The sequence below is a fragment of the Littorina saxatilis genome, linkage group LG7 (assembly GCF_037325665.1).
Source record: "Littorina saxatilis isolate snail1 linkage group LG7, US_GU_Lsax_2.0, whole genome shotgun sequence".
In the NCBI taxonomy this organism is placed as follows: Eukaryota; Metazoa; Mollusca; class Gastropoda; order Littorinimorpha; family Littorinidae; genus Littorina; species Littorina saxatilis.
This window is the reverse complement of record NC_090251.1, coordinates 57,711,249-57,738,961: the sequence shown is the minus strand read 5'-3', so window position 1 is coordinate 57,738,961 and position 27,713 is coordinate 57,711,249. Positions and strand designations below refer to the sequence as shown.

Genomic DNA, 27,713 nt, shown 5'->3' with positions numbered 1-27,713 from the left:
ATCTGTCAAATAACAAACACTTTATTGTCGATTAAATTGAGCAACACAAACTGAAACACTTTCTTCCATATATCTAAACACGTTTGTTCAGGATTTAGCACAGTTTTAGTAGAACGTATAAGGGCAACAACCTATGGACACATTAGTACTTTATTAACTAAATGAATTACAACCGTATGGTGACACGACATTACAGTATCATTCAACATTCCTTAACCTAACCCAGCAAGCAGCCAAGGTCTTTCTCTTTGTTGGTGTGTGCCGAGGTAGAGGGATAGTTTGTAAACCCGATTATAGAGTGTGCATCTTAAGTTGATCAACTGCCAAAACTGACCTAGATAATATATATACCTGCTCTCTATCTCTCTCCCTCTTTATTGCTCTGCAAACTTTTAAAGAAAACTGTTAATGGATAAGACAAATTATTCTGCAGCCACTTTTCTCACCATTTCTCAAAACATGCTGCGGTCACGGATGACTGGACATGGCTGTCGCACTATATTCCTCCAAAAATATTTGATCGTGTTTACAGGACTAGGAAACGTAAACGAGTGATTGTATTTATATGAAAGTTTGGCAGTATTTGTAACATTTATTTGTCTGTACGCATGCAAAGTCGTGATTTTTTGGGATGTAAACCTTTCAACTTATGACACGTTTTAAAACGTTTTCAGGAAGATTGCTTAATTATCATCTCAACAAATATCTGTAACGATGCGAAATGTTACCAGACGTACGTCTCGTATGTAGACTTAAAGATCCTGAAAGTTTCAAATCAATCCATTATGGCATTGCTGAAATATAGTGCTTTTTGTCATGGGACCCATCAAAACAGACGCAAAAACCTCTAGTTTTCATCTGCTCAAGCGCTCAACACGTGCATCAATAGAACTGACAGCAAAACAAAACTACCTGTTCTGGATAGATACATCATTTGGCTTTCTGCTTGTTTGTAAACGTTGCCAAGTTAAGCCTATTTTGAATTGTTGTCGATTTTTTAATTGGTACCTGACGTTATTGTCAGGTCAATTTTGGGGGCACCCTCACTTCGGCGGCGGTCACGTGATACCTACAACAGAAATCTGTGATCCGAAAAGTGGGCCAGATAGCCAAGTAGCCAAGTGAAAGGCCTTTAATGGCACATAAAGTTTGAATAACATGACACGGGAATGAATGTTTTAGTTGGGGTACGAAAAAGAGGTGCAAAGATTTTTTTGCTCAGTTTACATTACAAACGAGAAAGAACAGATATCATTCAAGCTACAAAACTTGAAGTCTGACCTGAGGCCAAAAATCCTGGAACGCCGAAGAAGAAGAAGAATATTTTCACACAGTAATTCTGAGATTACAGATAAATAAAATGAGTCAAGGTAAACCCAAACATGCGATTTGTTATATGTTTCTCTCGTCGAAAACGAAGCGAGACGTTAAGAAAAATTCCGAAATGATTTGGTGCTTCTGCGACCATCTCAACCAAACATAGCGTCTCTCCTGTATGTTACAGTTACACACGTACACATATGAACATGAAAAGCACAGTCGAACATATTTACAAAAGAACTTCAGACTCCATCTTGCTTCTTCTGCCCTTTACAATCAGTCCAAGTCCGAACAGCGTGTAAGTGTATGAGTGATGTCATTCTAGGATATCATATTATTTCAACACAGACATCATGCACTCGAGCAATAAGCGATTTCACATATCCTTCGCTCCCAGGTAGCTGTGACTACGAGTTTTAGGTGCAGTACTTGCAGCAAAGCAGATTGAACAACTTATCAGTAATTGTGGTCATGTTATACAGTATTTAAAGTTTAATTCATTATATAACATATGATCTACGCTACGACAATCATGGTATTTGTTCATATTCATGTAAAAATAGTTCGGTAAAACACACAATTTACTATTTTGCAAAGCAACATGTTGCAGCATTCTGCAGCATGCGTGGAACGTTTTTCCCGAAAATAACAGCTATAGTAACCTGTTAAGAAATACGGTAAGAATAAAATGTGAAACAAATTCCACATCAACATTCCATACACGTACAATCAGGCGCTCATCACTGAAACATTGGGTGTTGTGCAGTCAAACATACAGGTAGCATTTCGTATTTACAAATATTACACAGCTTCTTATCTAATTAACAGTGAAACATACAGGTAGCATTTCGTACCAACGTCTATTGTACAGCTTCTTATCTAATCATCAGTGAAACATACAGGTAGCATTTCGTACCAACGTCTATTGTACAGCTTCTTATCTAATCATCAGTGAAACATACAGGTAGCATTTCGTACCAACGAATATTGTACAACTTCTTATCTAATCATCAGTGAAACATACAGGTAGCATTTCGTACCAACGAATATTGTACAGCTTCTTATCTAATCAACAGTGAAACATACAGGTAGCATTTCGTACCAACGAATATTGTACAGCTTCTTATCTAATCAACAGTGAAACATACAGGTAGCATTTCGTACCAACGAATATTATACAGCTTCTTATCTAATCATCAGTGAAACATACAGGTAGCATTTCGTACCAAGGCAGATGGTACAGCATCTAATCTAATCATCAGTGAAACATACAGGTAGCATTTCGTACCAACGAATATTATACAGCTTCTTATCTAATCATCAGTGAAACATACAGGTAGCATTTCGTACCAACGAATATTATACAGCTTCTTATCTAATCATCAGTGAAACATACAGGTAGCATTTCGTACCAACGTCTATTGTACAGCTTCTTATCTAATCATCAGTGAAACATACAGGTAGCATTTCGTACCAACGAATATTGTACAGCTTCTTATCTAATCATCAGTGAAACATACAGGTAGCATTTCGTACAAACGAATATTGTACAGCTTCTTATCTAATCAACAGTGAAACATACAGGTTGCATTTCGTATCACCGTCCATTGTACAGCTTCTTATCTAATTAACAGTGAAACATACAGGTAGCATTTCGTACCAACGTCTATTGTACAGCTTCTTATCTAATCATCAGTGAAACATACAGGTAGCATTTCGTATGAACGTCTATTGTACAGCTTCTTATCTAATTAACAGTGAAACATACAGGTAGCATTTCGTACCAACGTCTATTGTACAGCTTCTTATCTAATCATCAGTGAAACATACAGGTAGCATTTCGTATCAACGTCTATTGTACAGCTTCTTATCTAATTAACAGTGAAACATACAGGTAGCATTTCGTACCAACGAATATTGTACAGCTTCTTATCTAATCAGCATTGAAACATACAGGAAGCATTTCGTACCAATGCAGATGGCACAGCATCTAATCTAATCATCAGTGAAACATACAGGTAGCATTTCGTATTTACAAATATTATACAGCTTCTTATCTAATCAGCAGTCAAACATACAGGTAGCATTTCGTACCAACGAATATTGTACAGCTTCTAATCTAATCATCAGTGAAACATACAGGTAGCATTTCGTACCAACGTCTATTGTACAGCTTCTTATCTAATCATCAGTGAAACATACAGGTAGCATTTCGTACCAACGAATATTGTACAGCTTCTTATCTAATCATCAGTGAAACATACAGGTAGCATTTCGTACCAACGAATATTGTACAGCTTCTTATCTAATCAACAGTGAAACATACAGGTAGCATTTCGTACCAACGAATATTGTACAGCTTCTTATCTAATCATCAGTGAAACATACAGGTAGCATTTCGTACCAACGAATATTGTACAGCTTCTTATCTAATCAACAGTGAAACATACAGGTAGCATTTCGTACCAACGAATATTGTACAGCTTCTTATCTAATCAACAGTGAAACATACAGGTAGCATTTCGTACCAACGAATATTATACAGCTTCTTATCTAATCATCAGTGAAACATACAGGTAGCATTTCGTACCAAGGCAGATGGTACAGCATCTAATCTAATCATCAGTGAAACATACAGGTAGCATTTCGTACCAACGAATATTATACAGCTTCTTATCTAATCATCAGTGAAACATAGAGGTAGCATTTCGTACCAACGAATATTATACAGCTTCTTATCTAATCATCAGTGAAACATACAGGTAGCATTTCGTACCAACGTCTATTGTACAGCTTCTTATCTAATCATCAGTGAAACATACAGGTAGCATTTCGTACCAACGAATATTGTACAGCTTCTTATCTAATCATCAGTGAAACATACAGGTAGCATTTCGTACCAACGAATATTGTACAGCTTCTTATCTAATCAACAGTGAAACATACAGGTTGCATTTCGTATCACCGTCTATTGTACAGCTTCTTATCTAATTAACAGTGAAACATACAGGTAGCATTTCGTACCAACGTCTATTGTACAGCTTCTTATCTAATCATCAGTGAAACATACAGGTAGCATTTCGTATGAACGTCTATTGTACAGCTTCTTATCTAATTAACAGTGAAACATACAGGTAGCATTTCGAACCAACGTCTATTGTACAGCTTCTTATCTAATCATCAGTGAAACATACAGGTAGCATTTCGTACCAACGTCTATTGTACAGCTTCTTATCTAATCATCAGTGAAACATACAGGTAGCATTTCGTACCAACGAATATTGTACAGCTTCTTATCTAATCAACAGTGAAACATACAGGTAGCATTTCGTATCACCGTCTATTGTACAGCTTCTTATCTAATTAACAGTGAAACATACAGGTAGCATTTCGTACCAACGTCTATTGTACAGCTTCTTATCTAATCATCAGTGAAACATACAGGTAGCATTTCGTATCAACGTCTATTGTACAGCTTCTTATCTAATTAACAGTGAAACATACAGGTAGCATTTCGTACCAACGAATATTGTACAGCTTCTTATCTAATCAGCATTGAAACATACAGGAAGCATTTCGTACCAATGCAGATGGCACAGCATCTAATCTAATCATCAGTGAAACATACAGGTAGCATTTCGTATTTACAAATATTATACAGCTTCTTATCTAATCAGCAGTCAAACACACAGGTAGCATTTCGTACCAACGAATATTGTACAGCTTCTAATCTAATCATCAGTGAAACATACAGGTAGCATTTCGTATTTACAAATATTATACAGCTTCTTATCTAATCAACAGTGGAACATACAGGTAGCATTTCGTACCAACGAATAATGTACAGGTTCTTTTCTATAAACAGTGGAACATACAGGTAGCATTTCGTACCAACGAATATTGTACAGGTTCTTATCTAATCATCAGTGGAACATACAGGTAGCATTTCGCACCAACGAATATTGTACAGCTTCTTATCTAATTAACAGAGAAACATACAGGTAGCATTTCGTACCAACGTCTATTGTACAGCTTCTTATCTAATCATCAGTGGAACATACAGGTAGCATTTCGTACCAACGTCTATTGTACAGCTTCTTATCTAATCATCAGTGGAACATACAGGTAGCATTTCGTACCAACGAATATTGTACAGCTTCTTATCTAATCAACAGTGGAACATACAGGTAGCATGTCGTACCAACGAATATTGTACAGCTTCTTATCTAATTAACAGTGGAACATACAGGTAGCATTTCGTACCAACGAATATTGTACAGCTTCTTATCTAATCAACAGTGGAACATACAGGTAGCATGTCGTACCAACGAATATTGTACAGCTTTTTATTTAATCAGTAGTGAATCATACAGGTAGCATTTCGTACCAACGAATATTGTACAGCTTTTTATTTAATCAGTAGTGAATCATACAGGTAGCATTTCGTACCAACGTCTATTGTACAGTGATGACCCACAGACAGAAGACAGTCTGTGTTCACTCTTGATGACCCACACACAGAAGACAGTCTATGTTCACTCTTGATGACCCACACACAGAAGACAGTCTGTGTTCACTCTTGATGACCCACACACAGAAGACAGTCTGTGTTCACTCTTGATGACCCACACACAGAAGACAGCCTGTGTTCACTCTTGATGACCCACACACAGAATACAGTCTGTGTTCACTTTTGATGACCCACACACAGAAGACAGTCTGTGTTCACTCTTGATGACCCACAGACAGAAGACAGTCTGTGTTCACTCTTGATGACCCACACACAGAAGACAGTCTGTGTTCACTCTTGATGACCCACACACAGAAGACAGTCTGTGTTCACTCTTGATGACCCACACACAGAAGACAGTCTGTGTTCACTCTTGATGACCCACACACAGAAGACAGTCTGTGTTCACTCTTGATGACCCACACACAGAAGACAGTCTGTGTTCACTCTTGATGACCCACAGACAGAAGACAGTCTGTGTTCAATGTGATGACCCACTGACAGAAGACAGTCTGTGTTCACTCTTGATGACCCACACACAGAAGACAGTCTGTGTTCACTCTTGATGACCCACACACAGAAGACAGTCTGTGTTCACTCTTGATGACCCACACACAGAAGACAGTCTGTGTTTACTCTTGATGACCCACACACAGAAGACAGTCTGTGTTCACTCTTGATGACCCACGAAGTCTGTCTCCGTGAGATCAGTAAACATCAAATAGTTCTTCAACATGGGCGACAGGGGGAGCTGTGCGATGTCTCTGTGACGTGTCTTGCTGAGTGTGAGGCAGCGTGAGATCACCAGGCGACACGTGGACACCAGGCTGCGGGGCGTGCTGCTCATCTGCTGCAGATAGTCTACTGACTTCTTTTTCAGAACCGTGTCAGATACACAGTCATCATCGTCATTTTCATAAACATGACTCCACAGCCAGCTGATTTTACTTCCAAGTGATCCTTCCGTCGATGAACAACTGAGTGTGAGTGTGTCTAGGTGTGCGGTCAGCAGGAACAGCTGTCTGTAGGAACACGCTCCTGATTCATACAGCATCTGTGTCACGACAGGCAGGCCTCGTATCACGGCCAGCACCAAGGGGCAGGTCAACATCTCACGGTTTTCTGTCTGCGAAAAATCTGATTGACTCCAATATTTCTCTATAACACGAGTGATGTGTGGCTGGTGAACGCTAAAGCCAAGCTTGATGCACTCCGCCACCATCTTGTGTGGACAGTCTCTGCACAGCACGGCGTAACACAAGGCTGAAAGCCCTTTGGACGTCACAGCCAAGGGGTCGACTCTCCTGGCGATCAGGTCGTGCAGGATGTCGGGCCAGCCAGATAAACACGCGGCGTGGAGAGTTGTCTCCCGTTTGTTATTCGCACCCTTCCACTGGTCAGCACACCACATGAACGTGGAGCCGATAACATCTATCTGACGTGCGTCAATCAGCATGTTTAGTCCTGTGTTTTTCAGATGGTGTCGTGTAGGAAGATGAATGTCACCGTGGAACTGAATCAACAGCTTCACAAGGTCCCATTGTCTAGCTTCAATCGTCATGTGCAGCACAGAGTGGCCCTCGCTGTCCAACAGGTTGGGATCACCATCTCTCATTGTCAGCTCCTTCACTGCCTCCCAGTCCTTTTTCCTGGCTGCTCTGTGTATCGGTGTGTGGCCGTGTTTGTCCTTCATGTTGATGTCAGCGTGGTGACGTTGGCAGTGATCCACCACATCCCACTGGTGCTGCTCAATGGCTTCCAGCAGAGCGGTGTCACGATGTCTGATTCCAGTCTCGTCTTTTTTCTCTACCAGCGGTTTTACTGCCTGCCACACCTCACGTTTGAACGCAAGCTGGAATATATTCTCCCTTTGTTCGCTGGGAAGAGGACGTTGCAGACTGTTGATACATTGCCACACCACGCTGCCTTCTCTCATCATCAGTGCTCGATACATCATCTCTGTCCTTCTTTTCTCAGATATAGCGCATTTTATCACCATGGCAACGAGTGTCCACTGTCGGTGTTCCATCAAGTCGTTCAGAGCCTCCAGACACTGCTCATCACTGACGCTTTGCTCCAGCAGCTCTCTACACACAGCCCACTGCTGCTGTCTGACCATGTCACGGAACAGCGAGTCTCGCCGTGTGACGTCAGTCTCCAGTCTCACCAGCTGGATCACTGTCTGCCACGCTTCACTGGACACAGCGGCTTTCAGTGCACGACGCGCGTGTTGCAGGTCTGGTTTGTGACGGATGTTGTAGAGAACAACTTGCCACTTTCCTTGCTTTGCTGCGGTCTTCAGTGTCTTCAGCGTGTTTGCTTCCTTCTTCAGAGCTTCCTCAAATTCAGCTAATTGTTCAATTCGCTGTTGACACATCGCTGGCTTAGTACGTGACAGTCTTGTAGGTCTTGCGTTGGTGAGAAGGTCTTTCATGTGTGATACATCAGCTACTGTGTTCAGCATGTGACGAACAAGCTTCCAGTCTGCGTGCATGGCCACACGGTAGAGGACTCCCATCCGCTCACCTTCATTGAGTCCTTGGTCAGCCAGCTGCAAGTAGACGTCCCACCTCTTCTCTCCCTTGGCCTCTCCAAGTGCCCAGAGCCGCTGATCGTCGTACAGTGAGTAGTCTGCCCACCGCTTCACAGCGCCCCACTGTCTCTGTTTGACAGCCGCCTGGAACACCTGCCGCCGATCTTGCTCACACACACAGGACAGACACGCGTGGCGGATAACGTCCCATCTTTTCTCACGCACCATGATTCTGAGCGCTGCGCTTTGCACGCCGGGAACGACAGGGGTTGTGGTCAGAACCACCAGGACAGCGTCAGTCAGTTGTGTCCATGCCTTGCGTCTGTTGTATTCGCGTGTGAGGTACTTGAGAAAGTGAAACTGAAACAGAGAACAACTGCGAGAGCCATTTTCACCATATCGGGCTTTCTCCTCTATCGCTCCATTTGGATTGCTTCTTCTCTTTCTGCTACTGTTTTCAGCAGGGTCAGCTTCCCCTGCAGGAGGTGCTCGTGTGGCCGTGCTCTGTGTCTTGCCAGTGTATTTTGGACACATCCAATTCATGCATGGCATTAAGGTTGAAACGTTGCTTGACTTGCAATCTATCAATGCTTTAATCAGTTGTTGGTGAATATCCTCTGTTACTGATCTGGCTTCCTCTACAGCTGTATGTGACCGACTTTCGACTTCCTTCTCTCGTCCACTCAGCCATATCTCTCTGACAGTGCCTAGCAGAGCTGTACACAGTAATTCACACAGCAGTGTGTCCCAGTGAAGGGAGTCTTTCAGAGAGTACCGTAAATCTGACCACGTGACCGATCTCCACTGGGCAGGTGAAAGCTCTTTAACTCCGTCACAAGGGTTGCTGACCATGTCCCAGAAAACTCCCTCCTTTGGCCCTGAGCAGTCTTCCGCAATGGCCCACGAGTGAAACGTGTCGATCATAAAACGATGCAGCAACATAAGAAACATCCTCCACAATTTTCGCGAGGCCAGTGCTCCTAGTTGGAAACGAATATCGCCATAAACGCAACATGGCAAGACCTTATTTATCAGACTTTCTCTTGCGTGCATAAAGACGATCTGCACACAATGTTGGTGTTCTACGTCACTGACTTTTCTTTCCAGCACGTATCTCACAGGTTTGAAGTGATTTTTTTCTGCTAGAGTTGGTAAGACAGACTGCAAGTGGGCAGCATCACACCGAGGGAGGATGTAATTTATGAGTATGTCATCATTCTCATAATCATAATCATCATCTTTCAAATAATGAGGCGAATTCTGATAATAATGAGGCGAATTATGATAATCAAGATGTTCATAATGTGGACAGGCCTCTTGCACCGCCCATAGTTTCACAGAATCACTGACGTTTCGCTTGAGAGCGTCTCCAACATTACGCCACAGTTGTCCTTTCGCCAGAGCCTCCAGCACATCATCCAACTGGTCGACAGCACGGTCATCTACAATGGTGACGAAAGAACCATCCCTGTAACGGAACACTTCATCAAAGAAACCATTTTCAACATCTTCCAGTGCTTTCTGCACCACCCACCGTTTCTTACAGTCGCTGACACCTCTCTCCAACACGCTAACTGCAGACCGCCACTGATGACGTTCCGCGAGTATTGTCACCACAGAGTCCAGCATGTCGTCAGCACAGTGAGCTACAATGTTGACGAAAGAATGCTGATATTTGTTGAAAATTTCCTCAAAGAGACCATTTTCAACATCTTCACACGCTTTCTGCACCACCCACCGTTTCTTACAGTCGCTGACACCTTTCTCCAACACGACAACTGCAGACCCCCACAGATGACGTTTTGCGAGTATTGTCACCACAGAGTCTAGCATGTCGTCAACACAGTGAGGGAGTATCTCATTTATTAGGTATGTATCTTTATTTGTGTCATGTGCGCAGGCCTCGTGCACAGCCCATCGTTTCACAGAGTCACTGACGTTTCGCTTCAGAGCCTCTCCAACGTAACGCCACTGCCGTCCCTTCACCAAAACCTCCAGCACATCGTCCATCTGGTCGTCAGCACAGTGAGCTACAATGTTGAGCAAAGAACCAGACCATTTGATGAAACCATCATGAAAGAAACCTTTTTTAAACTCTTCCAGTGCTTTCTGCACCACCCACCGTTTCTTACAGTCGCTGACACCTCTCTCCAACACGCTAACTGCATACAGCCACAAATGACGTTCCCCGAGTATTGTCACCACCGAGTCTAGCATGTCGTCAGCACAGTGAGGGAGTATGTCTGCAATAAAATATTTGTCCTCGCAGTGTAGACAGGCTTCAAGCAGTGCCCATTGTTTCTTGGAGTCACTGACACCACGCCTTAACACATTCACTACAGCCAACCACGCCCCTCGTCCTATCAGCACTGTCAGCACAGAGTCCAGTAGCCGGTCACTGCAGTGAGGGAGCACGTGCTGCACAAAGTCTTTTTCTCTTGCACGTAGACATGCTGTGAGGAACAACCACTCGTGTTGTGAGTCACCAACACCCTTTGTTAACATGGCACCAACATCCCGCCATCTTCCTTTAGTCACAAGCTGTGACAATCTGCTCTGTGATTTAGTTTCCCCGACCGGCTGTACTTGTTCCCCGCTCAAACTTTGATTTGTGTCGACTCTGGCTGTTCTCGTTGTGATCTCTGGCACTGTCGTCTGATGGGGACCTTGCTTTAACACTTCGCCCAGAGCCCACATAATGGTTTTTGTGAACAGGTGTCTCATTAAAACCACAATCAATGTTCTCCTTTCGTAGTTAATCCCTCTGATGAGATTCACTGCAATGTTGTCAACCCACAATGTGTCAAAATCAATGTTAAATGATTTTGACGAAAACTTCCTCACACAGTCTGTGAACACAGAGTGTAGTTGATGACCAGCGCAGTGGAAATGCACACAGAGGTGTAAACTTGTGTCAAGTTCAAACCATATAACCACCAGTACGGAGTGTAAGTGTGACCAGCACGAAGGGAACCCCTCGCCTCCAGGCCCCCACACACAGGACGGGTTGTCCATCGTCACTGGTTCCCACACCCCGTCTTCCGTGCGAGAGAATATCTGATACGCAAATGTCTGTTCTTCATATTCACCTGTGATAAATGTTTCCGCGTGGCTATAGCTGTCCTTGATAGCTTTGTGTAGCAACGCAGTGATGTCACTCCAGTTCCTGTCGACGATGAGAGAGAGAAGCTTACTGTCCACATGCTGCCCGTCAACTGACCATGTCGACATCTTTTCTTCCACACACTGCAGCAGTTTGTCAACGTCGTTCCATCGACTTTTTGAGATCAGGTTCGACATGAAACGATCTAGGTAATGACGTGTGCAATGAGGCAGTATGTGTTTTCTTATCAGTTCACACTCAGCTTGTGTCAAAGCTTCTTGCAGCGTCCAGATACAGAGTGTGTCACTGACATCTCGCTGTAACATTTCACCAACAGCACGCCAAAGCCCCCGAGCCACAACCTGTGCCAGTGAGCAACCACAGCACTGCAGGCAGGGAGGATAAAGACAACCAACTCATCTTCCCCGGCTTCTTGACAAGCTTTTTCAATCGCCCAGCTACGCGTGGTTCCTTGAACTTGTTGAATCACCACACCAACCGCTCGCCACAGACCTCGCTTCACAAGGACCGCTAGCACAGAGCCCAGCTGGTCCTCGGCACAGTGCGGTAATATAAAAGACAGCAGTTCCTGTTCAGAGCTCTGCCTTGCTGCTTGGTGGACGGACCAAGTGAGGAGAGCGGTGCTTACACCACGCTGTAAGACGTGCCCCACAGCTTGCCACAGTCCCCTGGAAGCAAGGTGTGGCAATGCAGAGTGCAGCTGACTGCTGGTGCAGTGAGGACTGATGAGAGACAGGAAGATGGATTCTGCACAGTGCTTGCTGGCTGCCTCCACTGCACCACACTGTTCGGCGTCAGAAAGGCCGCCATCTTGGAGAAGTGTTGAGAGCTCCGACCACTGCTCCTTCTGAATGATGTCACTGATGTCATACCGAGGTCTTTTGTTTGGCGAAGCCATTTGTGCACGATCTAAAGATTATTTTGTGCTTTGCCTTACTGTTATTTTTTTTGGTAAAGATTTTGTGATTAAAGGTAGTATCTTAGAATTATTCAAAGCTGTTGCTGAAAGGTTCGCTTAATAGAAGTTCAAACGTCTTCGTTTTGCACATTGCTTGCGTCGGAACTATTCATGTCACAAAATGTAACTTCCCCGAGTGTGCCATTATGTGCGCTATCTCCGTAATGCAAAGAAACATCAACAACAACAAGACATCAAGCTGCGGTCGCCTCTGGCAAACAGTATTCAGTGTTGTCCACAGAAATGTGAACATAACAGCTCTATCAAAACAGGGCCAGATCTGTGGATTGTCGCTGCCTTTTTTGTTTAATAAATATACGCTCACAGAAACAAACATCTAAATATTACGCTTTGTATTACGACATGCCTTGATGTAACACGAACAACGGTCTCTGGATTCCCTGGACAGAACAGAGCCCTGGTTTATCAGTCACGGCCGTTGAGTCTGCTGACCTTGACCCACAGAAAGAAGACGATGGGGTCTTGAACCTTTACTGTGCACCTCATCGCTAGGTCCTCTATCCCTGCACTCATCCGACTGATGTGGTGTCATCCTCACCACTAGGTCACCAGGAGGCTCTGTAACTCATCCGACTGATGTGGTGTCATCCTCACCACTAGGTCACCAGGGGGCTCTGTAACTCATCAAATTGAAAAGAAACATCAGAAAACAATGCATTCAAATATTCAACAAGTCGCGTAAGGCGAAAATACCACATTTAGTCAAGTAGCTGTCGAACTCACAGAATGAAACTGAACGCAATGCCATTTTTCAGCAAGACCGTATACTCGTAGCATCGTCAGTCCACCGCTCATGGCAAAGGCAGTGAAATTGACAAGAAGAGCAGGGTAGTAGTTGCGCTAAGAAGGATAGCACGCGTTTCTGTACCTCTCTTTGTTTTAAATTTCTGAGCGTGTTTTTAATCCAAACATATCATATCTATATGTTTTTGGAATCAGGAACCGACAAGGAATAAGATGAAAGTGTTTTTAAATTGATTTCGACAATTTAATTTTGATAATAATTTTTATATATTTAATTTTCAGAGCTTGTTTTTAATCCAAATATAACATATTTATATGTTTTTGGAATCAGAAAATGATGGAGAATAAGATGAACGTAAATTGGGATCGTTTTATAAATTTTTATTATTTTTTACAATTTTCAGATTTTTAATGACCAAAGTCATTAATTAATTTTTAAGCCACAAAGCTGAAATGCAATACCGAAGTCCGGGCTTCGTCGAAGATTACTTGACCAACATTTCAACCACTTTGGTTGAAAAATGAGGGCGTGACAGTGCCGCCTCAACTTTCACGAAAAGCCGGATATGACGTCATCAAAGACATTTATAAACAAGAAGAGCAAACGCTCGATCGAGTCACTTTCGCAGTTCTGAATATTATATGAGGCATCAGATGGACAGGAAGAAATTGCTATTCACAACACAATGAGTCACGTTCACATAAAATTTGAGCCCGGTCACTTTTATAGTTTCCGAGAAAAGCCCAACGTTAAGTTGTGTGTTGCCGAACAGAAAAGGCTAGTTATCTCCCTTGTTTTTCTGATAACGTTCGTAAAAGGCTACAGATGTAAATACTTTGATGTAAAGAATAATCCTACAAAGTTTCAATCACATCCGTTGAACTTTGTCAAAGATATAAAATGTCTAATTTTTCCTTTGACGCTGACCTGTGACCTTGAAAAAGGTCAAAGGTCAACGAAACCATCGTTAAAGTGTAGAGGTCATTGGAGGTCACGACTAAACAAAATATGAGCCCGATCGCTTTGATAGTTTCCGAGAAAAGTCCAACGTTAAGGTGGTGTCTACGGACGGCCGGCCGGACGGCCGGCCGGCCGGCCGGACAGACTAACACTGACCGATTACATAGAGTCACTTTTTCTCAAGTGACTCAAAAAAAATGAAAAAAAAGTTCGAGGATTTCATACCCAGGAACTCTCATGTCAATGTTTCATAAAGATCGGTCCAGTAGTTTAGTCTGAATCGCTCTACTCACACACACACACACACAGACACACGCACATACACCACGACCCTCGTCTCGATTCCCCCCTCGATGTTAAAACATTTAGTCATAACTTGACTAAATGTAACAAGTCGCGTAAGGCGAAAATACAATATTTAGTCAAGTAGCTGTCGAACTCACAGAATGAAACTGAACGCAATGCCATTTTTCAGCAAGACCGTATACTCGTAGCATCGTCAGTCCACCGCTCATGGCAAAGGCAGTGAAATTGACAAGAAGAGCGGGGTAGTAGTTGCGCTAAGAAGGATAGCACGCTTTTCTGTACCTCTCTTTGTTTTAACTTTCTGAGCGTGTTTTTAATCCAAACATATCATATCTATATGTTTTTGGAATCAGGAACCGACAAGGAATAAGATGAAAGTGTTTTTAAATTGATTTGGACAATTTAATTTTGATAATAATTTTTATATATTTAATTTTCAGAGCTTGTTTTTAATCCAAATATAACATATTTATATGTTTTTGGAATCAGAAAATGATGGAGAATAAGATGAACGTAAATTTGGATCGTTTTATAAATTTTTATTTTTTTTTTACAATTTTCAGATTTTTAATGACCAAAGTCATTAATTAATTTTTAAGCCACCAAGCTGAAATGCAATACCGAAGTCCGGGCTTCATCGAACATTACTTGACCAAAATTTCAACCAATTTGGTTGGAAAAATGAGGGCGTGACAGTGCCGCTTCAACTTTCACGAAAAGCCGGATATGACGTCATCAAAGACATTTATCAAAAAAATAAAAAAATAAACGTTCGGGGATTTCATACCCAGGAACTCTCATGTCAAATTTCATAAAGATCGGTCCAGTAGTTTAGTCTGAATCGCTCTACACACACACACACAGACAGACAGACAGACACACATACACCACGACCCTCGTTTCGATTCCCCCTCGATGTTAAAATATTTAGTCAAAACTTGACTAAATATAAAAAGGGCAGCATAATTGGGAAACAATAGCGAGATTTAAGAAACAGCACGTTTCGTTTTGCAGCTCGTTTCGTTTGGTGAATGAGTCACCCCGCGAAACGGAACGTGTAACGAGACGGCATAGGCCGCAGACAAGATTTAGATGTATTCACGTTTCGTTTCGGAATGAAAGGCCGGGCATGGCAGGATATGATCCGCTGACTGGGCATGGCATAATTTCAACTCCACGAGTCAATAAAGGATTGACATACTCGCATTGCACGCACAAGAGCTTCACATTTTTCAATTCATGCACCTGATCACATACGAAGCCAGAATAAAAATTCGATGCGATGACCTACTTCTGCTTCGCCATTTGCTTTCTCACCATGAAGTTGGATAAATGTACCAGGATCAGCACCCTTCAAAATATTTCAGTTCACAACAGTTGTCTACCTCCAATGAACACATTCTCAGCGCTGAAAGACTGTGAAAGGGTTGATGAATCTAGCAATGCATAAAATGGCCAACAAATAAAACTGTTAGTGTGCAAAAATACTCACAAAAGTTGACGAAATATTGTTCGTTTTTTGGGGGTGGAAAACGTGACTGCGTTTTGACGTTCCACGTTCCGTTTCAGTTGACCTTCACCTTTCCAGCGAGAGACCCCCGAAATAATGACGTTTACCACAACTTCAAAACGAAACGTCCCAACGTTTCGTTTCTTAAATCTCCGTAATGTCAAAATGCCTGACTTGATCGCACCATGATGGTCCTGGGAAACTCGCATCAAGTCTCTGATCGGGGGAAAGTTGTTTGCTCGTCTGTCATGTGAACAGCACTTAAATGTTTTCAGATCTGAAAATCTAGGCAGGGATATAGTTTTGTGTCGGTGTGATTATTCATCAATTTATTTCAACTCCTTTCAGTGCAGTTTTTGAGTGACTGTCAGCTCCCTCCTACCCTTTTCACCTTTTTACATTTAGTCAACGTAGAGGGGGGAATCAAGACGAGGGTTGTGGTGTGTGTGTGTGTGTGTGTGTGTGTGTGTGTGTGTGTGTGTGTGTGTGTGTGTGTGTGTGTGTGTGTCTGTCTGTCTGTCTGTGTGTGTGTGTAGAGCGATTCAGACCAAACTACTGGACCGATCTTTATGAAATTTGACATGAGAGTTCCTGGGAATGATATCCCCGGACATTTGTTTTCTTTTTTTCGATAAATACCTTTGATGACGTCATATCCGGCTTTTTGTAAAACTTGAGGCGGCACTGTCACACCCTCATTTTTCAATCAAATTGATTGAAATTTTGGCCCAGCAATCTTCGACGAAGGCCGGACTTCGGTATTGCATTTCAGCTTGGTGGATTAAAAATTCATTAATGACTTTGGTCATTAAAAATTTGAAAATTGTAAAAGAAAAAAAAACGTTTTTAAAACGATCCAAATTTACGTTTATCTTCTTCTTCATCATGTTTTGATTCCAAAAACATATAAATATGTTATATTCGGATTATAAACAAGCTCTGAAAATTAAAAATATATAAACATTATTATTAAAATAAAATTTCCGAAATCGATTTAAAAACAATTTCATCTTATTCCTTATGGGTTCCTGATTCAAAAAACATATAGATGTGATATGTTTGGATTAAAAACACGCTCAGAAAGTTAAAAAGAATAGAGATAAAGAAAAGCGTGCTATCCTTCTCAGCGCAACTACTACCCCGCTCTTCTTGTCAATTTCACTGCCTGTGCATCGAGCGGTGGACTGACGATGCTACGAGTATACGCTCTTGCTGTAAAAATGCAGTGAGTTCAGTTTCATTCTGTTAGTTCGACAGCTTGACTAAATGTTGTAATTTCGCCTTACGCGACTTGTTACATTTAGTCAAGTTATGACTAAATGTTTTAACATAGAGGGTCGTGGTGTATGTGTGTGTGTGTGTGCGTGTGTAGAGCAATTCAGAGTAAACTACTGGACCGATCTTTATGAAATTTGACATGAGAGTTCCTGGGAATGATATCCCCGGATGTTTTTTTTCATTTTTTCGATAAATCTCTTTGATGACGTCATATCCGGCTTTTTGTAAAAGTTGAGGCGGCTCTGTCACACCCTCATTTTTCAATCAAATTGATTGAAATTTTGGCCAAGCAATCTTCGACGAAGGCCAGACTTCGGTATTGCATTTCAGCTTGGTGGCTTAAAAATTCATTAATGACTTTGGTCATTAAATATCTGAAAATTGTAAAAAAATAATTATTTTATAAAACGATCCAAATTTACGTTCATCTTATTCTTCATCATTTCCTGATTCCACAAACATATAAATATGTTATATTTGGATTAAAAACAAGCTCTGAAAATTAAAAATATAACAATTATGATCAAAATTAAATTTAAAAACACTTTCATCTTATTCCTTGTCGGTTCCTGATTCCAAAAACATATAGATATGATATGTTTGAATTAAAAACACGCTCAGAAAGTTAAAACGAAGAGAGGTGCAGTACAGCGCAATTACCGCTACCGCGCCAAACAGGCTCGTCACTTTCACTGCCTTTTGCACTGGCGGCGGACTACGTTCAGTTTCATTCTGTGAGTTCCACAGCTTGACTGAATGTAGTAATTTCGCCTTACGCGACTTGTTTTCTTTGTGTGTGTGTGAGAGTGAAGCTCAGTAATTTGAGAAAACATAATAGACCAGTCTCCATGAACCTTCACTGTCAAATTCTCTCAAAGATTTTATTCATTTAAAAAAAAAATTCATCATATGTAAAAGAATGTAGTGTCCCCCAGCCATACTCATAGTAATAGGCTCAATTTTCTCAGTTTTATTATTCAGAGGATTTATTTTTAGTTCTGTAACCTGAATGGGTTTTTTTGGTAAGAGTTTTTTGCAATTGCATATGTCTTCATCAAGCATTAATTATTTCTGTGATATCTTTTCAGGGTGGCAGTAATGAACAGCTTTGGTCAGGTCAAACATACTCTGAACTACAAACAAGACCTTGCTTTTTGAGTTGAGGTAAGTAACCATTCATAGTTCACCTAGCCTCAGGGGCGGATCAGTTCATTTTATGGGGGGGGTTTCCAAAAGTATATTGTGAAGATATGGGTGTGAAGGCGCGAAGCGCCGAGCCGACGGCGCGAAGCGCCTAGCTTGCTAGGGGGGTCCGGGGGCATGCCCCCCCGGAAAATTTTGAAAAAAAGGATGCAAAATGGTGCAAGCTGGTGCATTCTGAGGATGATCATTACCAGTTCCAGGCAGCAGATTTTGTCACTGATTAATACCCACAAAATTGAAACTCAACCCAAAAAAACACACAAAAATATTTTTATTTTTTGGCTGGGGGGGGGGGGTTTCCGGAAACCCCAGAAACCCCCCCCCTCGTCCGCCCCTGTAGCCTTATAAATCAATAACTGTTCAACTTCAAGATTTCTCTCTCTCCCAACCTGAATTTTTTTTTTCTTTGGTGAGTCAGGTTGTGAACAGCAAAAACGCTCAAACTTGTTTTAAGCGACCATTCTTGTCCGACTTTGAATACCAGTGCAGCTATCGGAGCTACCTCCTAATTCAGTAAGAGCAGTTTGGCTATAGTTTTGCTATAGCTAACCAATCAGTAAGCGGCGATAAGAAAAGTCTGCGGAATAATTGTTATTCCACGGCCAAGTCCAGCAGTTTTTGGAAATGTCTGCTAAGTCTTACCTTAATTTGTTTCTAAATGGCTGGAGCCGTTCACATGGCTGACTTTTTGCCGCTAGGCAGGGATATAGTTTTGTGTCGGTGTGATTATTCATCAATTTATTTCACCTCCTTGCAGTGCAGTTTTTGAGTGACTGTCAGCTCGCTCCTACCCTTTTCACCTTTTTTTTCTTTGTGTGTGTGTGAGAGTTATGCTCAGTAATTTGAGAAAACATAATAGACCAGTCTCTATGAACCTTAACTGTCAAATTCTCTCAACGATTTTATTCATTTAAAAAAAAATATTCATCATATGTAAAAGAATGTATTGTCCCCCAGCCATACTCATAGTAATAGGCTCAATTTTCCCAGTTTTATTATTCAGAGGATTTATTTTTAGTTCTGTAACCTGAATGGTTTTTTTTGGTAAGAGTTTTTGGCAATTGCATATGTCTTCAACAAGCATTAATTATTTCTGTGATATCTTTTCAGGGTGGCAGTAATGAACAGCTTCGGTCAGGTCAAACATACTCTGAACTACAAACAAGACCTTGCTTTTTGAGTCGAGGTAAGTAACCATTCATATATCACTTACCTCCTAATGCAATAAGAGCAGTTTGGCGTTAGTTTGGCTATTGCTAATCAATCAGTAAGCGCCGATAAAAAAAAAGTCTGCGAAAAATCTCTGTTAAAGAATGTAGTGTCCTCCAGTCATACAATTTTACACTGTCAAATGGTAAACATTTTCCTCTGGCTACACTTCATTCTATCAGGTTCTATTTTTTCTCTTTCTTTTCCAGGTACCATGCCTCATGTAACAAAGTCTTGCAAGATGTCAGCCGATCAAGCTCACACATCTTCGTGATCAGGGATATCTGTTTCGGCACAGTCGGTGGTGCTAAACTCTGGCGATGGGGGAGAAGTTCTGTCCAAGACACCACCCCTGTGCATCACCCAGAAAGCTGAAGAGTGACAAACCTTGACCCACATTCAGAGTGTAGGACTGATTATCTTTAAGATAACATATGATCCTGAAACCAAATTTTAAAGCCGATTAATTCTTCTCAATCCAGAACTTGTCTTTAAATCATACTGCAGAGATTACATTCCCAGTGCTGCGATGGTTATTTACCACACACACTCAAGGTTCAACCCTGAAGTGATGCGATAGTCATGGGTTCACTACAGAGCCTTTTTGGAGGAGAGTTGCGGGTACTTTTTTTTGTTTTAGTTTTTTAAACTATACTTTAAAGCCTTTTTTTCCCTTTATGTGTGTGTGTTTGGCTGACTTGGGAGTATTATTCCTGCTGTGACTTTGTTTCATTGATTCCTTATGGAGAAAAGATACAAGTTGGCTTATTATTATGATATTGAATAGAAAGTATGATCTTCAGACTGTTGTTTTGTCTTTTGTTGTGAAAATGTGTGATTGAGTGTGTGTCTGTGAGGTTCGAAGTATCGGTCAAACATATGACGAAGACATGTCATTCATACAGTAAACATATGACATATAGCAAACAATATCATTTGTTTACGAATACGAATACGAATACTTTATTATCTCATACAGAGAAATTTCAGTGTGGTGCACATTAAAAGACAAAACAAATAATAAGACAACAGATAAAAATACCATACGAAGCATACTACACTCGCGCACGCATATGTACACTAACAGGAATAGTAACATGATTCCAAATAGGTAAATTGCCGTCAGCTTTAGCTAAAAGTTTACCGCTAAAAACTATCATTATCACAGGACTAGATATGTCATTGAACAATATTTATCACAGGACTAGTCATTCGAGGGTTATCACACTCAGCATAAGGGTGCACATCAAAGAATATAAAAAATATTCATCACAGAAATCAGTGCATATGTTCACCGGCACACATACTAGTTTTAATTAACTTAGGTATTTAAAAAGCCAATTGACTTTGGAATAAAACTGTTCTTAGTTCTGAGCGTGCGGAATCTGGGAGTGCGGAGGCGACGTCCTGAGGGCAGGACCTCAAAGTGGTGAGCGAGCACATGACTACTATCCTGGATGATGCAGCGGGCCTTTCGCACCACACGTCGTTCATACAGCACAGTCAGTCCTTCCTGTCTCACCCCCACAATCTTACCACATGTGTTCACCACCCGCCCAAGCACATTCTTACTCTTCACACACAGACCTCCATACCAGCAGATGAAAGAGAAAGTGAGAATGGATTCAATGAATGAAGTATAGAATGTTTGGAGGATGCGGCTGTTGATGTTCAGACTTCTGAGCTTTTGTAAGCAGTAGATTCTTGACTGACACTTCTTGTGGATAGCTTTAGTGTTTGAAGAGAAATTTAGTTTGTTGTCAATGACTGTACCGAGATATTTGTATTCAGTCACTCGCTCAACTTTCACACCATCTATGTACAAATCTGAAACTGTAGCTGGGTTTTTGCGAAAGTCAATAACTAGCTCTTTTGTTTTTGTCACATTTAGGGCTAAATAGTTATCTTTACACCAGGAGCTGAAATTTTGAACTTCAGAAAAATAAACAGAATCAGAGTCAGACAGGTCTTCAAGGGCAGAATCGTCAGAATATTTCACAAGAGGGGTCGTAACAGTGCCTTGACAATCGTTAGTGTATAATGTGAACAGAACTGGAGACAATACTGTGCCCTGAGGGGCTCCAGTAGAAGTACTAACTATGGATGAAAGTGCGCTATGGAAACGGACGGACTGGGTTCTGTTCACTAGAAACTGTGTGATCCAAAGGACGAGTCTGGGAGTGACGTTGTAAGAAAGCAGTTTTTGAACAAGCATGGCAACCATGTAATTTGCATATGCCAATGTCATTTGTGATATGGCAAACAAATGATTTTCATATGTCAGTGTCACTTGTAATGTGGTGTAAATGAGGTTTCCATATGACAATGTCACTTGTGATGTGGCAAACTAGTGTTTTTGACATGTCATTTTCACCTAAAAACCATATGGTAGCCATTCCAAAACCATTTGCAATTTATCTATGACTGACATATGGTTTTACTATATGATTTCCACATGCCATGTCATATGTTTGTCATATGCTGGGCATATTTCTCTGCTGCCTGGGTTTGACTCCAGATGTTTTTTTTCTGTATTTATTTAGTTTTTAATAGACTTCTTGCTATCTAAAGACATTTTGATATGTAAGTAAATAAAAAATACGTTCAACAAAAGATTACCTTTCAACTGGATTGTTGCACTTAATCAGATACCAGGATGCTGATATCTGTTTGGTCCTTGTAATTGTCCGTTTGACTGGGCAACATGCAATCCTGGTCTGTGAACCACGTTTTGTATAGCATTGTGTAATGTTTTAATTTGTTTAATTTTACGATAATGCAGGTCCATACAGTCGCTTTATTTTTATTGCTGTGTTATGCATGCATCATCTTTGTAAATGCGGTTTGCCACTGACTTCCCTAACAAAGAGATGAGAGGCTCTTACCCGATGTAACGAAAAGCGATCGGGCGCTTTACCAACTGAGCTAATCTGTGCAACATTATTTTGTAGTCTGGCTCCAAAATGCATGAAAGGATTTCCCTACCCAGAATGCCATTTTTGTGTTGATATTTCAAGGATTTAGTTCGAGACGACGACGCTCTATACATTATGGGCAATTCATTTTATAACGGGAAGCAAGTGGTTGAAAAAGAGCGTCGACAGATTCAATGCAGAGGGATATTAACTTAGATAATATACATGTGATACAAGTAAATATGAACTCAGGAACATATATAAGTAAAAGCACACACAAAGCAAACACAACATTATCGTCTTCTCTATTCCTCTGGTTTAAACAATGTTTACTCAACAATTCATAGGTATTTGAACATGATACATGTTAAGGATCAGCAACAAGCTCAAGCTTATGGTTGAACGATCAGTGTGAAGCTATTCCTCTCGATGTCAATATTTTTCCTCACAGTCAGTGCTCGCAGCCAGTCTCAATGAACGGGAATTCCCGATATCACGCACATTTCTAAGGCTTAACCCTTACCTTTCAACATGCACAGTGAAACTATCTTTAGTGTGCATCCGCAATGACGTAATCACATTTGATGTATCTAAAGCTGCCAGGACATTTTCCAGAAAAACTGAGCTCAGGTTAAGTTGCAGAAATATACAAATTGCATGTTTTACACCTGACAATGTCAACACTGATTTCTAACGTGGGCAGTCTCGCGTCGGTCGTTCTCTCATAGCATTCTTTGTATCGCTCGCAGCAAACAGGATGTAGTAAATAGATACTCACACATCTGTCTCACTACAAGTACACAACACTGGCACAGCAAACCACTTCTATTCTTTTGCAACGCCACCATAATACATGGCAGCAGGGTATTACAGTTTGGAAAAGTCTCGAAGTTTCCTTCGAACACTATTTGTAAAAGGCAAGCAGTTGACCGTACTCACCCCAGTGACCATGATGTGACAGTGACGCTACAGCTTTGTACCTGGAGGTCGTTCTGTGGACAGGACTGTCACGTAACTGGCAGGTGTCTCAGTCAGTCCTGCACTGGACAACGCTTCACACTGATCGTTCAACCATAGATGGCGGCTGTGAAAGCCCATGTTTCGTCACAAGTGTTTGCGTCTGAATGGATTGAAATAGACCCAACTACGGACAGCCGCTGCGAGATACCAGTCTCGCGCACACACCATTCAATGCACAAAGCGCTCCCGAAAAAAACACTGCACAAAGGGGCGGAGCCTAACCAGGAACAGCGTCACACTGACTTGGCGCGCCACTTGAAGAAGACATTAACACCATTAAATGGTCCTCGGCAGTGAGGTACAGACGTATTGCTGTTGCCTTCGGTTATTTAATTTTTGAACAAGAATAATATTCAATGTTTTGGAACTGTTATTGTGTGTGTGGTGACTTACAGTACAATACAGATATATGTTTCATACTCTGAGTCCTGGGCAGTTTGCACATTTTCCCGAGGGTCGATTTTCAGTTATTCCCGAGCCCCTGGCAGGTTACACAGACAAAGACGCAGATCATGGGTTTCACTTCAATACACAACAACGCAAAGCAATACAAAACAATACAATTCAATACAATACAATACCAGACATACATTACAATACAATACAATACTATTCAATACAACACCATACAATACCATACCATACCATACCATATTATACAATACAATGCAATACAATACAATAATACTTTACGATGGTTTTGTTTACAATACCAACATTGGCTCAAATGTAATCATGCACAGATGCCCCTAAAACAAACGAAGCAACGAGAAGTATACCCTGAGAGAAAATGTAAGTTTTAAGCCTTTTTTTTCTCTCAGGGTATACTTCTCGTTGCTTCGTTTGTTATAGGGGCATCCCTGGACTGTTTGGATATTTTAAATGAACCAAGACACCGCGAGGAAAAGAGAATGGTTAGAACTGATGATTGCCATGGAATGATTCAGCAGACAAACAACCAGCAAACAAAAGAATATTAGCATATGTATTTGTTTTTACAAGACAGAAATACATTTCTTTTCTTTTGGTAGAGTGCCAGTCGGCGCCGCTGCTTAAACCGACACAAGCGCTGCTCATTCAGGGACGTTTGTGTGATCGTTCAGTGAGTAGTCGGTTTTATGTTAATGGTTTTACAATCTGGGTCATTGTGTCGGTAATGAGAGGTAAGAAGTGTTTTGTGACATACCCTGAAGTGTCAAATTAAATTCTGGTATTTGCTATGTCTAAAACAGGAGAGAAATCGTATTTTATTTAAATATAATCGTATCTCCCTACTGGTGCGTCGCATCACTGTTATGCCTCACGTAGGGAATACGCATTGTTTTAAAAATCGCTGGAAAATGTTTTGTTTTTTTAATTAATGAAACGCCTTTATCGGTTTCTTTCGACAGAAAACGTCAAACATTTACTTGCTTATAGCAAAAATCCTTGGAGAGGTATTAAAACTTTCAACAAAACAAATATTAGATAAGGTCTGTCGCGCTATATAAACTTGGCCAAACAATTATTGCAACAAATGTCTCACCCAAACGAAAGCATTAATTCCCGTGTCATTTCATTCAAAATGTTTCTATGCCAGTTAAGGACGTTCACTTGACTTTCTGGATCACCTATCAGATTAAAGTTGTATTTTACATGGATCCCGTGACCGCCGCTCAAATAATGGTACCCTCAAAATCGACCGAACAAAAAACGGAAGGGGCCAATTAAATAACGACAAAAAATCACAATAGGCAAAATGTTGCAACTTTTACATACAAGATGAAAGTCAAATCAATTATCTACCCAGAACATGTTGTTTTGTTTAGTTGCTTACGTCTCAATGCGTCATTACTTTTGACGTACAGTATATAAAAACAAGTTCAATTATAAAAAAAAACTCGTTTATAAGAAACATCGCTAACACGAAAGATCTTTTTATTTCCCTGCCAAAAGTTGTCTTTCTTCGTCTTAAAATTCTCCGAATAAGAAATACTCCGTAAAAAGAAAGCATCGGTTATATATCATATTTGCTCCCTTGACTTGCTTGTCCTCGGATTAAGGAAAGAATGAGTCAGGTCAGATACTGTTGTTGCAATACTTGCACCCCATGTCATCCAGAAGAATGAGTCAGGTCAGATACTGTTGTTGCAATACGTGCACCCCATGTCATCCAGAAGAATGAGTCAGGTCAGATACTGTTGTTGCAATACTTGCACCCCATGTCATCCAGAAGAATGAGTCAGGTCAGATACTGTTGTTGCAATACTTGCACCCCATGTCATCCAGACAGACTTGAAAGGCTAGACAGGCAACTGATTCGAATATTGGTGTGTTCGAATGACTTCTTTCTAGGGCGTTGAGTGGCTGTGCAGCTTGACTTCAATACTCGAACTCAAGGGATCACTCGCTTCAAGTGCCTGTTATGTGTTAGCGTTCTCGGCGGAACGCGCAACGCGCATGGCTCTTCCTCTGAAGAGAAAACTAGAGATTGTCGATGCTGTTGAAAGTCAATGCTTGCAGAAACACACACTTTGGCTCAAAGATAGTCAATAAATAGAATGATCCATCTCTTCGGTGTCGAGACTAATTTCTTCGTCCAACTTGAATCGATGACCTATGACAAAGAGAGCAGCAAAGACGCAGCTTCGATTGCCAAACCTTTCGAGGTACATTTGGAGACGAAGTATTTCGCCGTAGCCACGCTTTTTTGACATAAAGACTTTGCGACTTCGAGTTCATGCACAAGTAAAGACGGCCTTTAATTACTGATGGGGTCGACAATATTTGGGCTGCGTCGCTGAACAATGCCCCCCCCCCCCCCCCAGGCAAGGACAATGTGCACGTCTAAGTTGGTTTGAAGCATTTCCGCAGAAAGTACAGTAAAACACAACAATGTCACAAAGATACATCGCAGGCAAGGAACTTGAACTTTCTCATTATCTAGGGGCTGGGTACCTCAGTTGTTAGAGCGCTGGACTTGTCATCTTCTGGACTTGTCATCTTCTGGACTTGTCATCTTCTGGACTTGTCATCTTCTGGACTTGTCATCTTAGGGTCACAGGTTCGAATCCAGTCCGGGACGAACGAATACGGGTAAACTTTATGTGCAGACTCAGAAACAGTATCCCTGTCCCATCCCGGTCAGCACAGTGGCACATCGGTCACTCAGCCATAACTGCAGATGACTGATTACACCTAACATCCACACAGATGACTGATTACACCTAACATCCACACACATGACTGATGACACCTAACATCCACACACATGACTGATGACACCTAACATCCACACAGATGACTGATGACACCTAACATCCACACAGATGACTGATTACACCTAACATCCACACAGATGACTGATGACACCTAACATCCACACAGATGACTGATGACACCTAACATCCACACAGATGACTGATGACACCTAACATCCACACAGATGACTGATGACACCTAACATCCACACAGATGACTGATGACACCTAACATCCACACAGATGACTGATTACACCTAACATCCACACAGATGACTGATGACACCTAACATCCACACAGATGACTGATGACACCTAACATCCACACAGATGACTGATGACACCTAACATCCACACAGATGACTGATGACACCTAACATCCACACAGATGACTGATGACACCTAACATCCACACAGATGACTGATGACACCTAAAATCCACACAGATGACTGATGACACCGAACATCCACACAGATGACTGATGACACCTTACATCCACACAGATGACTGATGACACCTAACATCCACACAGATGACTGATGACACCTAACATCCACACAGATGACTGATGACACCTAACATCCACACAGATGACTGATGACACCTAACATCCACACAGATGACTGATGACACCGAACATCCACACAGATGACTGATGACACCTAACATCCACACAGATGACTGATGACACCTAACATCCACACAGATGACTGATGACACCGAACATCCACACAGATGACTGATGACACCGAACATCCACACAGATGACTGATGACACCGAACATCCACACAGATGACTGATTACACCTAACATCCACACAGATGACTGATGACACCGAACATCCACACAAATGGGAAGCG

The 27,713-nt window shown here is 41.5% G+C and overlaps 1 protein-coding gene and 1 long non-coding RNA gene across 2 annotated transcripts; one reads left to right on the top strand and one right to left on the bottom strand.

The window, feature by feature from the left end:
* Window positions 1-24,440, bottom strand: LOC138971889 (uncharacterized). Its single transcript, XM_070344728.1, has 2 exons — window positions 23,532-24,440; window positions 1-13,080 (listed from the first exon to the last, which is right to left on the bottom strand). The coding sequence occupies exon 2, from the start codon at window positions 11,790-11,792 to the stop codon at window positions 6,501-6,503; it is 5,292 nt and encodes a 1,763-aa protein (XP_070200829.1). The 5' UTR covers window positions 11,793-13,080; window positions 23,532-24,440; the 3' UTR covers window positions 1-6,500.
* Window positions 18,156-20,458, top strand: LOC138971891 (uncharacterized). Its single transcript, XR_011457417.1, has 3 exons — window positions 18,156-18,429; window positions 19,579-19,654; window positions 19,887-20,458. It is a non-coding gene; the product is annotated as an uncharacterized lncRNA (long non-coding RNA).
* Window positions 24,441-27,713: the final 3,273 nt, after the last annotated feature.